The sequence below is a fragment of the Molossus molossus genome, unplaced genomic scaffold (genome assembly GCF_014108415.1).
Source record: "Molossus molossus isolate mMolMol1 unplaced genomic scaffold, mMolMol1.p scaffold_m16_p_5, whole genome shotgun sequence".
NCBI lineage: Eukaryota > Metazoa > Chordata > Mammalia > Chiroptera > Molossidae > Molossus > Molossus molossus.
In genome coordinates this window covers 116594522-116608777 of record NW_023425388.1, presented here as the reverse complement: position 1 = coordinate 116608777, position 14256 = coordinate 116594522, and the positions used below count along the sequence as shown (strand labels likewise).

The following is a 14256-nucleotide window of genomic DNA, read 5'->3' as shown; positions in this document are numbered from 1 at the left end:
GGTGTGGGCCTCAGCGGCTCCTCAGCCACACGAGCCCGCTGCCCGGCGACCGCCCAGCACGCAGGCTGGCGCTGTGTAGCAACGACGCAGAGTTTCGGTCTTCGTGGGTTTCGGGGTCTGACGAGGGCCCCGGGAGAGGCCGGGCGGTCGGCCCGAGCTGTGCTCGGGTCAGTGGAGCGAAGCAGGGCAGATGCTCCATGAGAAGGAACTGACTCGGTTTCTGGACCGCGGGGTGTGGCCGCTGCACTCCCCCAATTTGAAGGTGAATTCCAGGGTGTGCGTCACTGACCTAGCCTCGAACGGAAGGCGAGGTTGGCCGTGGGGCCAGGTAGGAGGATCGCGTCAGACCGAACCAAGGACTCATGTCTTGTTCTTTTTTACTTCGAGAGAAAAGAGACTGAAAGCGAGGACCACGCCGACACCCCCTCACGCCAGGGCCCCGGTGGGCGGGCGTCCAGGTCCCAGGCCACTCGCTGCTCGGCGTGCTCTGCTCTGTGGACACTGTGAACAGCCGACCCCGTGCCTTGGCTTGAGCACAGGAAGCTGGGTGGAAAGGGGACATCGGACACACATCTGTGCTTGAGAGGACGGCACCCAGAGGACCTCCGTGCTGGGCCCCGGAAGGCCGACGAGGGAGCACGGAGCGCCCACCTGCAGGCCCTCAGAGCCCGCTCACGAACAGGACACTCACCCACTCACACGCACCTGCGCGTCTTCCCGCAACCCGGCGGTCTGGGGACTCTGCAGACGGCCGGCCGGGGAGTGCGGGGGCCCGGGCCGCGCTCATAGGCACAGACGAGGGCGAGCACCCTGCCCCGCGCACGCCCGCCGGCTCCCGGCTGAGCAGACCTAAGCTGGGGTGCGGTCTGGTCGCGTGTTAGCCGCCAGTTTGCTCTTGGTGAGTGACTGGGTGTTCTGAGCATCAGTGTTGTCTTTGCAAGAGGGGGTAACAGGGCACCACTGTGTCCCCCCAGAGGGCAGGCACCCCGAGTGCTCAGGTGTCCCGGTGCGCGTACCTGGTAGCTCTCTGCCCAAACCCCTCTCCGCGCCTCTGCTGGCCCAAGGCCACTCCCTCGGGCACCCACATCCAGGCTCCCACAGTCCGGCTGGTGCCCGTCCGGCTCCTATGCCTCCTTGTCTGCCTCCCCCGACTGCCACCTTCCGAGACCTCCTGTGGCAGGTGCGTTTCCACCACGCCTGGCAAACACGAGCCGAAGAACAGGAGTCTTGGCAAAGGAAGAAAGATCGGGAATACGCAGGAGCCAAAGGTTACGGGGCACCTGGAGAGCACAGGTGCTCAGGCGGGGGGAGCAGCGCCGAGTGCCGCCAACGGGTCAGGAGAAGAAGATAAGGTGGCCCGCAGCCCGTGCAGGTGCGGTGAGTGTCAGGCAGCCGCTGTTCAGGGAGACGGGGCAGGACGAGAGCCTCAGGCAGCCGCTGCTCAGGGAGACGGGGCAGGACGAGAGCCTCAGGCAGCCGCTGTTCAGGGAGACTGGGCAGGTGCGGGAGCATCAGGCAGCCGCTGTTCAGGGAGACGGGGCAGGAGGAGAGCGTCAGGCAGCCGCTGCTCAGGGAGACGGGGCAGGACGAGAGCCTCAGGCAGCCGCTGCTCAGGGAGACGGGGCAGGACGAGAGCCTCAGGGAGACAGGGCAGGACGAGAGCCTCAGGGAGACGGGGCAGGACAAGATGGGCCTGTTCTGGCAGGTGACGGAGGGAAGGAGACTCCCAGGGGCCGAGCCTGGGAGCACAGGCCAGACAGAGGACGAGGAGAGCAGGAGAGAAGCCAGATGGCCCCTGGGAATTTATAAGAATCTGTTCACCGACCCACACGGAGTCAGAACATTGGGGAGAGAGGCGGGACCACGGGTCAGGACTGGGGAAATTCTGAAAGAGCCAACCTCCCTGGGAATGCGGACAGCCGGAGCCTGAGGACACGCTTAGAGTTAAGATGATGGAATAGTATAAACTATAAGATATTTAATAACATAAAACATTACAAAACATGACATGATTGAAGAAGCAATCCATACACCGACCTCCTGCTAGTCGACCGTCCGGACTGTTCGCAGACTGGCCCCAAGAAGGAAGCAGAGAGAAAGTACACACTCGAATGAGGGAGCTAAAACCAGAAACAATAAGAAAAGGCCGGGGTTCCCTTAGAAATGTACACAGTGCTTACCCAGACCTATGCGATTCTGCGGTGTTACAAGAATCGCCTGGAGAACGAATATTTATCTCACAGGAAAAGATCTGGGGTACCCTGGACCAAAGATTCTGATGTTTGGCCCTGGCCGGTTTGGCTCAGTGGTTAGAGCGTCGGCCTGCGGTCCTGAGAGACCCGGGTTTGGTTCCCGCTAAGGGCACATACCTCGATTGCAGTTTGTCCCCGGCCCTGGTTGGTTGTGCGGGTGGCAGCCACTCGATGTGTCCCTTTCACGTCGATGTTTCTCTCTCTCTCTCCCTCCCACTCTACCTGAACAAAAAGTGGAAACATGTCCTCGGGGGAGAAATAAAAAAAAAAAATTAAAAAGTGACAGTCTGATAGCTCCTACCTCCTGGTCCAAACATCAGAATCTTTTTCTTTTTCTTTTTTTTTTTTTTATTCCTCCCCCGAGGACATGTTTCCACTTATCACCAAGTAGAGTGGGAGGGAGAGACAGAGAGAGACGGAGAGAAACACTGATGTGAGAGAGACATCGACCGGCTGCCTCCGCATAACCCGGAACAGGACGGGGACGCACCGCAACCGAGGCACGTGCCCTTGGCCGGAATCGAACCCGGGACGCACTGGTCCAGGGGCCGATGCTCTAACCGCTGAGCCAAACCGGCCGGGGCCAGCCTGTCCCTGTTAAGAACTGAACAAGCCCAGCATGAAACGCGCTCATCACAGACGGGCGAACAGTGATCTGACACCAGTCCACCCTCTATGCACGGTGTTCCCCGATTAGGATAGATTTCACATATGCAAGTACAGAAGCGACTGTTTGCCAAACGCATTCCCCCATCGCCGGGTGAGTCCTGAGAGTGATCTTGAGCCAGGATGGTTTCTGGATTTGAGAGATGAGATCCCGCGACCTCAGGGAAGCCCAAAGCCCTGCACTGCCCTCCCTCCTCCGGTCCCCAGGACTGACCCCTGCCATGGAGCTCGGACCGGGACATGACCGGTACCACCGGCGCTGATGCCCCACACAGAACTCAATCCCTCCTGTGATTGTCCTAAAGAGAACCCCCTGACCTGTCAGCAATATCACGGGTAAATACAGGATTTCTTTATCACGCATTCATTCGCAAGTGCATTTCTGTAAAACACATATTTACATTTCCAGGGGAGCTCGAGAATGAGGTCATGGCGAGGTCCGTAATGAATGCGCTTGGAACGATCCTAGGCCCTGTAGGGCACCCCTTCCTGTCCGGGGTCCCAACCACAGCAAAGAAAAGCACAACTGTTTACCCTCCTCACCAAACAGACAATGCCCTGTGTACAAGCTCCGAAAACAAACTTGCTACTCAATGTGGTCTTGGAGCCCTGGCCGGTGTGGCTCAGCGGTTAGAGCGTCGGCCCGCGGACCAGAGAGTCCCGGGTCCGGTTCCCGCTAAGGGCACGTACCTCGGTTGCAGTTTGTCCCCGGCCCAGGTTGGGTGGCAGCCACTCGATGAGTCTCTCTCACATCGATGTTTCTCTCTTTTCCTCCCTCTCTCCCTCCTGCTCTATCTCAAGATAAATACAGAAATGTCCTCGGGTGAGGATAAAAAAAATAACACATAAATAACTAAATAAATAAACCAATAACTAAAAACACTGCATGCCCAACAGTCTCAAGTGAAGAATTTATACGTTTTCCGGAAGAGCGCACACCAAATCATCGACATCGACGGCCAAGACTGGTCCGGCACACCGACAAATGCACGTGCGGAACTGCCGCACCATTCCACACGCTGGGGTTATCACACCGCACCCCGCACGCCGGGGTCTGTCACACCGCACCCCGCACGCTGGGGTCTATCACACCGCACCCCGCACGCCGGGGTCTGTCACACCGCACCCCGCACGCCGGGTCTGTCACACCGCACCCCGCACACAGGGTCATCACACCGCACCCCACACGCCGGGTCTATCACGCCGCACCCCGCACGCCAGGTTATCACGCCGCACCCCACACGCCAGGGTCTGTCACACCGCACCCCACACGCCGGGTTATCACACCGCACCCCGCATGCCAGGTTATCACGCTGCACCCCGCACACCAGGGTCTATCACGCTGCACCCCGCATGCCAGGTTATCACACTGCACCCCGCACGCTGGGGTTATCACGCTGCACCCCGCATGCCAGGTTATCACACTGCACCCCGCACGCTGGGGTTATCACGCTGCACCCCGCACGCCGGTGTTCGTGTAACGCGCTCCTCGTCTCCCCCCTACACAGGCTGTGGTAAAGGCACACTTGGGCCGCTTCCCGATGACAAGCAGCCCCTGAAAAGCACTTCGCTGCGGAGAAACCGCGGGCAGACACTGCCCAGGTGCCTGGAACAACCTCAGCACCCCACGGTCGGTGACTTCATCAGTGTCATGGAGGAATGAGTCCCCTTCTTCGGAGAAAGGAGACTCACGGCACGTGACGAGAAGAAGATGGATCACTGCAACGACTCAGCAGGTGAGTACTGAGCTCGCGTGTTCCTATTCGGGTGAACGTATTTCTGGGGTGAGCATCACGGTGAATGGCTCTGTGTCAACTACGTTCTGCTCGGAGAGCGCCCCGCGGTACTCGGCCACCTGAGGACACTGAGCGCGGCCCGAGGCCTGACGCGGCCGGGACACAGGTGCGCCGTCTCGCTGGGACAGACCTGTAGCACGGACACTGGAGCTGTGCGGACACCCTGGGAGAAAGCAGCCCACGTGCTGCCGCGCAGCCTTCTCTGGGCTCCTGGGCTCCTTCCTTTCATTATGTTTCCAAAGACCCAACGTCAAGGGCCCTGCGGACCGACCCCTCGGGCTCCTACCTCGTTCTCCTGCGTTTGCGGGACAAGGGAGGAGTCCCGCCCAGGAGAAGCTGAACTCACACTGTCCCGTGTCCTTAAAAAGTTCTGCCACAAGGAGAGCTCGTCAGTGGGTGTTTGCATTCCTGAGGGACCAGGTTGATGGGATGGCGACGTTCAGGACAGAAATTCAGATAGCGTCTAAGGACTGACGCCTCGGCAGGGCTGGCCGCCTGCACAGACTGGCCTGCCCGCTCTTCCCCTGGACCGTCATCCCGAGGTCCTCTTCATGTTCCCCGCCCTTTGCCTGTCTTTTTTTTTTTAATTTTTTTTCCCCTTTATTGATTCTAGAGAGAGAGAAAGGGAGAGGGAGAGAGAAACATGGATGAGAGAGAACATCGACTGGCCGCCTCCTGCACGCCCCCCACTGGGGATCAGCCCACAACCTGGGCTTGTGCCCTGACCGGGAATCGAACCGGCGGCCTCTCGGTGCAGGGTCAACACTCAACCACTGAGCCACGCCGGTCGGGCATGTCTTTGATTTTTAATGGGCTGAAGCAAGCAGCTTAGAAACCGTCCATCCAACGGAGGCTTGGGGCAGGGAAGGGAGGGCTGTCCGGCCACACCAAGACATTCTTTCTTTTCTTCCTGATTCATTTGACGCGTGTTTGTTTTTACGTGACTGTGTACAATCAGCATTTCCTCCGCTTGTGAAATGACCCGGCCGGTCCCTTCACGGGGCACTCGATGACTCTGTGCCCCAGACGAGGCAAGGGGAGGGGCCAACGTCTCAGCATCTTGTCCTGCTCTTCACCCAACACATATCCCTGCCCTCTGGCCTCAGTCCACGCAAGTGCATCACGTGCTGTCGAAGCTTTGAGGGTCCTTTCCTGCGTACCTCTCCGTCTGTCACTGCAGAAAGGCTGCCAAGCTCCAAGACACCAAGGACACGGAGACCACGGACAGGGCACGTGCACCTCCAGGAAGGCACCACGCCCCGCGACCGACACCACCGCTGAAGGAGAACAGACCCCAGAGCTGGAGAATGACACCCAAACGCTTGGATTCACCTGGCGCTCGGTTCCCCCGACCAGACAGCGGCGCAGGGGGCAGGGATACCCCGCCCCTGGCCCCAACCAGCGTGTCTCCACCGTAACATCCAAAAAGGGGGACTGTCATCTGCAATTGCTTAAAAGCAGCCCATACAGCAAGGGGTTTGGGGGAACACCCAAGCCTTGGGCATTCTCTCCATTTCAGACGACGCACCTGCCCTAGTTTTCCTGGGTCCGGCGGCGCCTTGAGCCGACCTTAAAGTGCGGCGGTGAGGGGCCAGTGAGGGCGTCCCAAGGGCACACCTGGGTCCTCAACACTTTGAGGGACCTGACAACCTAGCCTGGACCCACCGCATCAGACATACTGCGGCTCCAGGGCAGGAGCAGAAGGCTGAGCAATGTCTTTACACAGACCTCCCTCAGGACTGGGGCTCTCACGAAATCGTTTCCGGGAAAATCTTCACTGTGCATACGTGGTGGCTTCTGGAATGTTCCCAGAGGAGTGACACTGGGAACATGTCGGAAAAGTCTTCACCATTTCGCTACATAATTATATATTATATAATTAATATTTCCCTCTACTTCAAATGTATAAATATGTACATTTTTTCATTTAATATGTGCATATATTTTGATCCTCGTCGAGGACATTTTTTGCATTTATCTTCAGGTAGAGCAGGAGGGAGAGAGGGAGGAAGAGAGAGAAACATCGACGTGAAGGGACACATCGAGTGGCTGCCACCCGCACAACCAACCTGGGCCGGGGACAAACTGCAACCGAGGTACATGCCCTTAGCGGGAACTGAACCCAGGACTCTCTGGTCCACGGGCCGATGCTCTAGCCGCTGAGCCAAACTGGCCAGAGCTCATTGAATATTTTGAACTCTAGTCAAGCGCTACCCCACACTGGCTGCAGAGGTGACTGTCCCCAGCAGGGGCCCTGGGAATGTAGGACATGCCCTATGACACTGGTTCTTGGATGAAAGCTTCATCTGACCATCAGGGAACAAGACAAATTAACCCCTGGACACAGGTTCTTTGTCACAGTGGACATTCCAGATAGAACATGTGGCCCCTTTGCTTTCCATCTAAAATATGAAACAAGCCCTGGCCGGTTTGGCTCAGCGGTTAGAGCGTCCGCCTGTGGTCCAGGGAGACCCGGGTTCGGTTCCCGCTAAGGGCATGTGCCTCGGTGGCAGTTTGTCCCCAACCCCGGTTGGGGTCGTGCAGGTGGCAGCCACTCGATGTGTCCCCTTCACATCAATGTTTCTCTCTCGCTCGCTCTCTGTCCCTCCCACTCTATCTGAACAAAAAATGGAAAAATGTCCTCAGATGAGGATAAAAAAGTAAATAAAATAAAATAAAACATGAAACAAGGCACTGAGGACCTGCGGAGAAGCCAGTGAGCGTGACCCAGTCTGAGCAGACCCGTGGCCAGTGGAGACGCTCCCCCCGGAACAGAGGTCCGGGGCCGGCAGAGTCGCGTGGAGGGAGGTCCCGTTTCGCCCCACGGAATGAGGCGCACGAGAAGCGGGTCGGTGTGGACAGCACACACATTTGGGAGCATGATTTCTTTATTTGCAATGTGCCTGTGTTTCCTGTCCCCAAATTCCACCTCCTCACACCACCTTTATTCACCGGCTCACTCGTGTGCGGACAGCGCCGTGCTCGGCACCAGACACACGAAGGTGAACAAGCTCCATCCCCAGCGCAAGGAACCCACGCTCCTCCAGGATCCCTCCTGGGACCGCGGACTAGGTACAGGTTTCTCCGGAGCAGGGCCTCAAGTCTTACATTCCAAGACTGCGTATTCGCTGATTTCCCAAGTATTTCAACTACCGGACAACCTGAGTATAACGCTAGGAACACAACGGTAAAAAATAAAAATGAAGAACAGCGTGGCCTCCTGTAAAGGGGCTCACACAGGGGAGGGAACAGGACGAAGGCCGAGAGGGGGCTGGGCAGGACAGGGGCACAGAATCCCCAGCACAGGCGGAACCCCACCCCCACTGCACCCCACCAAGGCTCGGATGCAGAAGTCTCCCAAGGAAAGGGACACCCTAGCCGAGCCTCAAGCACGAAGAGAAGGTATCCGCCAGGAAGGCATCCAGACAGTTTCCACACAAACGGAAGTTTGTGCAAAGGGACCAACGTGAGAGACCTCGTGAGACCTGCAAGGAGTCAGAGGTTCAGGGCAGCAGGGCTCCGTGCGGGAGGGGGAGGGAGCGGGGATCAGACCCAGAAGGCGCTCAGTGTTAAGAGTTACAATAGCCCGGCCAGTGTGGCTCAGTGGCTGAGTGTCAACCCTGCACCAAGAGGTCGCCAGTTCGATTCCCGGTCAGGACACATGCCCAGGTTGTGGGCCCGATCACCAATAGGGGGCGTGCAGGAGGCGGCCCATCGATGTTCCTATCTCTCCCTTTCCCTCCAAAATCAACAAGGGAAATATAATAATATAAAATAGAGTTGCTATTAAAGAAAAGGGTTAGAATGTTATCCTGAGGGCAAGGATGCTGTTATCACCTATGAGATGGGCAATGAATATTGGCTCTGATGCAGCAAACAGTCTTTCAGAGCAGCTAGAACCCCCCCTGCCCCGTGCTGCATCAGTGTCTGCCACCAGCAAAGGACGGGCAGGACTCGCCATCAGAAGATCCTGGGTCACCCTGAGGACGGTGCTGCCCAGTGAAATCACCACACATGTAACTCACTGTTCCAATAGCCATCCGCCTGAAGAGTGACATGAAGGCGACGGATATCTTCTGTTCAATGACATAGTTCTAATGACCTGGGCGGGACATTCTGTGCTTGGGGCACACCTGGACCTGGGCGGGGCATTCTGTCCTTGGGGCACACCTGGACCTGGGCGGGGCATTCTGTCCTTGGGGCACACCTGGACCTGGGCGGGGCATTCTGTCCTTGCTGCACACCTGGACCTGGGCGGGGCATTCTGTCCTTGCCGCACACCTGGACCTGGGCGGGGCATTCTGTCCTTGCGGCGCACCTTGACCTGGGCGGGGCATTCTGTTCTTGGGGCACTCCGGGACCTGGGCGGGGCATTCTGTCCTTGGGGCACACCTGGACCTGGGCGGGGCATTCAGTCCTTGGGGCACACCTGGACCTGCGCGGGGCATTCTGTCCCTGGGGCACACCTGACCTGAGCGGGGCATTCTGTCCTTGGGGCACACCTGGACCTGGGCGGGGCATTCTGTCCTTGGGGCACACTTGGACCTGGGCGGGGCATTCTGTCCTTGGGACACACCTGGACCTGGGCGGGGCATTCTGTCCTTGCTGCACACCTGGACCTGGGCGGGGCATTCTGTCCTTGCCGCACACCTGGACCTGGGCGGGGCATTCTGTCCTTGCGGCACACCTGGACCTGGGCGGGGCATTCTGTCCTTGGGGCACACCTGGACCTGGGTGGGGCATTCTGTCCTTGGGGCGCACCTTGACCTGGGCGGGGCATTCTGTTCTTGGGGCACTCCGGGACCTGGGCGGGGCATTCTGTCCTTGCTGCACACCTGGACCTGGGCGGGGCATTCAGTCCTTGGGGCACACCTGGACCTGGGCGGGCATTCTGTCCTTGGGGCACACCTGGACCTGGGCGGGCATTCTGTCCTTGGGGCACACCTGGACCTGGGCGGGGCATTCTGTCCTTGGGGCACACCTGGACCTGGGCGGGACATTCTGTCCTTGGGGTACACCTGGACCTGGGCGGGGCATTCTGTCCTTGGGGCACACCTGGACCTGGGCGGGGCATTCTGTCCTTGCTGCACAACTGGACCTGGGCGGGGCATTCTGTCCTTGCTGCACACCTGGACCTGGGCGGGGCATTCTGTCCTTGCTGCACACCTGGACCTGGGTGGGGCATTCTGTCCTTGGGGCACACCTGGACCTGGGCGGGGCATTCTGTCCTTGGGGCACACCTGGACCTGGGCGGGGCATTCTGTCCTTGGGGCACACCTGGACCTGGGCGGGGCATTCTGTCCTTGGGGCACACCTGGACCTGGGCGGGCACCGCTGGGCTGCAGCTGGTCAGGCTCCCCCGGGCGGGCAGATCTAGATGCACCGAGCTGAAGCCTGTCAGAACTGAAACACTCCTTCATGCTTGCTTCCTTATTTATAAAAATAATGCAAATCGCCCTGGCCGGTGGTGCTCAGGGGTTAGAACATCGGCTTGTGGACCAAGGAGTCGCGGGTTCGATTCCGGTCAAGGGCACACACCTCAGTTGCGGTTCATCCCGGCCCTGGTTGGGTTGTGTGGGAGGCAGCCAGTCGATCTCTCTCATATCAATGTTTCTCTCTCTCTCTGAAGATAAATGGAAAAATATCCTCAGGTGAGGATTAAAAATAATAATAATAATAAGTCATATCAGTTTTTCAATGGGGGAAAAAAAAAACAGAGAAAAGATCAATTTTGAAAGGTACTCAGAAACCCGTACCAGAAATACCAGCTGTGTTTGGTTGCGTGCGCTTGGCAGACACTGTGTGGTGCCCAGAATGTGCCCAGGGCAGGCTTTCGAAGAGTAAGGCTTCTATTAATAGCTCTTAAACCTAATATATTAAACAAAGTTCTGAATTAAATGAAACAAATCAATTCTCCACTCTCACGGTTTTATTACCTTTTTTTTTCCATTTCGTTTTTCTTTATTGATTTGAGAGAGAGAGGGAGGGAGACAGAGAGAGAGATGGAAATATCGATGAGAGAGAACATCGACTGGCCGCCTCCTGCATGCCCCCCCCCCAGGGATCGGGCCACAACCTGGGCATGTGCTCTGACCAAGAATCAAACCAGCAAGTCTTGGTGCAGGGTCAACGCTCAACCACTGAGCCACACCTGAGGCCGGGCAGGTGTTATTGCCTTTTGAGACTGCATTTAAATGAGCAAGTCGTGGACCTTAGGGTTTTGCAGAGCCGTGCCCACCGCGGGAACCGCTGTCCCCCGCGTCACCTCCAGCTCTCCAGCTTCGCCAATCTCGCTTCCCTGTCCTCGGACCGCTCTGTGTCCCCCTTTCGAAAAAAGAAGGTGGGTGGGGGAGGAGGAGAGAGGAGGGCGTCTGATACTCAAAACCCTCATTTCCAGAACATGGCGGGCTGACTGCGTTCGAGTCTTTTGCTTTACGCTTTGGCACCTAACTCGGAGGCTGTGCGCCATGTGAGTGACCACTCCCCTGTGTTTCCAGGCCTGGGCTCCGGCAGCGACCCGGCGCTGAACTGCACCGCCCCGCAGCCCCCCGCGGATCCCTGCACCCCGGACGCCCTCCTCCTGCAGCGCGTCCTGCCCACGCTGTACCTGCTGGTCTTCCTCGGGGGCGTGCTGCTCAACGGCGTGTCGGGCTGGGTCTTCTGCTACATCCCCAGCTCCAAGAGCTTCATCGTCTATCTCAAGAACATCGTGGTGGCCGACTTCCTCATGAGCCTGACGTTCCCCTTCAAGATCCTCAGCGACGCGGGCCTGGGCCCCTGGCAGCTGACCGTGTTCGTGTGCCGGGCGTCCGCCGTGCTGTTCTACGTCAACATGTACGTGGGCATCGTGTTCTTTGGGCTCATCGGCTTCGACCGGTACTACAAGATCGTCAAGCCGCTGCTGACCTCCGCCATCCAGTCGGTGGCATACAGCCGGGTCCTGGCGGCGACGGTGTGGCTGCTGATGCTCCTGCTCGCCGTCCCCAACATCATCCTGACCGACCAGGGCGTCCGGGACGTCACGCGGGTGCAGTGCATGGAGCTCAAGAACCCGCTGGGGCTCCAGTGGCACAAAGCCTCCAACTACGTCTTCGTGAGCCTCTTCTGGGTGGTGTTCTTGCTGCTCGTCGTCTTCTACACGGCCATCACGCGGAAAATCTTCCAGTCCCACCTCAAGTCCAGGAGGAACTCCGTCTCGGTCCAGAGGAAGTCCAGCCGCAACATCTTCAGCATCATGTTCGTGTTCTTCGTCTGCTTCGTGCCCTACCACGTGGCCAGGATCTCCTACACGCAGAGCCAGACGGGGGCGCACTTTGGCTGCCAGACCAAGTGGGCCCTGCAGTACGCCAAGGAGTTCACGCTGCTGCTGTCTGCGGCCAACGTGTGCCTGGACCCCATTATTTATTTCTTCCTGTGCCAGCCGTTCAGGGAGATGTTGTGCAAGAAACTGCGCATCCCGCAGAGAGCGCCGCAGGACCTAGAAACGTCCAGAGCCAGGAGGGGGAACATGATACAGGAGAGCACGGAAACGCTGTGACCGCCTCCCGGACGGGGCCCCGTGCGCACGCCGTGCCCTTCGGGGACACGCCGAGCCAGCGAACGCAGAAAGCGGCCACGACGGTCAGCGTCCACTCTGAGCGTGCCCATCCAGTTCGGGACAACCATTCACTGAAATCTAAGTGTCCGTGCTTGGGGGAACATTAAAGAAGAAACAGTACGTACGTTTTCCCTTTGTATCGACATAGGAGGTGTACACCGATACACCCGAATCGGGTAGCCGACGCAGAACTTCAAACGTCGAACGAGAAAGCAGACGGCAATGAAGACAGCGCACAGGGCGCCTGCTCTCTCTACACACGAGAACTAAGTTAGTAAGTTGCGGACGGCTTTCCACCAGCCTCACCAAGGCACCCGAAAGGCAGGCACGTGTGATGGAGGACGAGGGGCCCGCTAGCTGTGGGGGAGTCGAGGTGCCTGGTTCGAAGGAGGGGTTTTCAGACACCTAGAAAACCCCTCAGGAAAGCCCCTAGGGACCTGTCTCGTGGCATGTCCAAGGAAAGCAGATGTCAATCATGTTCTTTGCAATAAAAAATGTAATCTCTTTCTCTGATAGCATTTTGAGGATGGTATAAAATACATTTTCAATATGTCCTGTACAAAGGTTTTCTAAGCCCGTTAATGAGCCTGGAGTGCTGGTGTGGGAATATTTTTAAAGGAAGGCTCTGCTGAGGGGAGCCGGATATTGGTGTGTGCAGCCCAGCCACTTCCCCTGTTCGATGGCAGGGACCAAAAAACAGGAGAAAAACACAGACATACAGACACACACACAGATACATACACACACACACGCACACACACACAGATACACACAGACACACACACACACAGAGATACACACAGACACATACACACACACAGATACACACAGACACACACACAGATACACACACACACACACAGATACAGATACACACACACAGATACACACACACAGAGATACACACAGACACATACACACACACAGATACACACACAGAGATACACACAGACACACACACACACAGACACATACACACACAGATACAGATACACACACACAGATACACACACAGACACACACACACAGATACACACACACAGATACACATACACATAGATACACACACACACAGAGATACACACAGACACACACACACACATACACACTCTTAGGCTGGCAACATACATTCCTCTCTGGAGCGGGGGAAGCAGTTTCCTTAGTAAAGCAACTGGACTTGATAAAAAAAAAAATCTCAAATGTGTAATAATGAGTGACAGGTTATATATAAAATAAAAACCTACACATCACCTGTTCTGACAAACAAACAAATTAATATGTGCTGGCTCATGAGTCATCGAAACAATTCTTTCCCTGCTATGAACTGTCGAGAAGACGATCAGGTGGTCTTCCCAATGTCATTTTCAAACGTCTGTGTGAGCCATGTTTATGCGGACTTCATTCTTTGCTGTGCATGTACGGATAAAGAAACTATTTTTAATAGTCTCCACTTTTTCATAATTAAGATATGTGAAAACATTAGCAGATTTTCTTTAACACACTCAATTATGCATGTTACTAAGGACATTCACATTCTGTTTACGGTCTGGCCGGTGTGGCTCAGCGGTTGAGCATCGACCCTGCACCAAGAGGTCGCCGGTTTGATCCAGTCAGGGCACATGCCCAGGCTGTGGGCCCATCCCCAGTGGGAGGCGTGCAGGAGGCGGCCAGTCGATGTTCTCTCATCGATGTTTCCATCTCCCCCCCCCCCCCCCATCTCTGAAGTCAATAAAGGATGGAAACTAGAGAAATCTGAAGAGGTCAGTGAGCCAGGACAGGCCAAACAGGCCCTTTGTTTCCCAGTGTTTTTAAGACGTAAACTCACGAACTTTCGTGTTCCCGGGGCAGCAGTGAAGACAGAACCATCTGTGGGTAGAATGCAAGCCCAGCGCCGCTCTGCCGCCCCGAAAGGCAGGCCCGGGACAGGAGAACTCAGCGGCTCCGA

At 56.9% G+C, this 14256-nt stretch overlaps 2 protein-coding genes across 2 annotated transcripts in view; one reads left to right on the top strand and one right to left on the bottom strand.

The window, feature by feature from the left end:
* LOC118617051 (mediator of RNA polymerase II transcription subunit 12-like protein) overlaps positions 1–14256 on the bottom strand; it is a 173475-nt gene that overhangs the window by 32165 nt on the left and 127054 nt on the right. The window lies entirely within an intron of this gene.
* P2RY14 (purinergic receptor P2Y14) lies at positions 4428–12825 on the top strand. The gene is made up of 2 exons (XM_036243949.1): positions 4428–4654; positions 11212–12825. The coding sequence occupies exons 1-2, from the start codon at positions 4630–4632 to the stop codon at positions 12249–12251; spliced, it is 1065 nt and encodes a 354-aa protein (XP_036099842.1). The 5' UTR covers positions 4428–4629; the 3' UTR covers positions 12252–12825.

Coding starts and splice junctions, on each gene's coding strand:
- P2RY14 (XM_036243949.1), top strand. CDS start 4,630: ATGGATCACTGCAACGACTCAGCAG. Junction 4,655..11,211: donor TCACTGCAACGACTCAGCAG/GTGAGTACTGAG, acceptor CTGTGTTTCCAG/GCCTGGGCTCCGGCAGCGAC.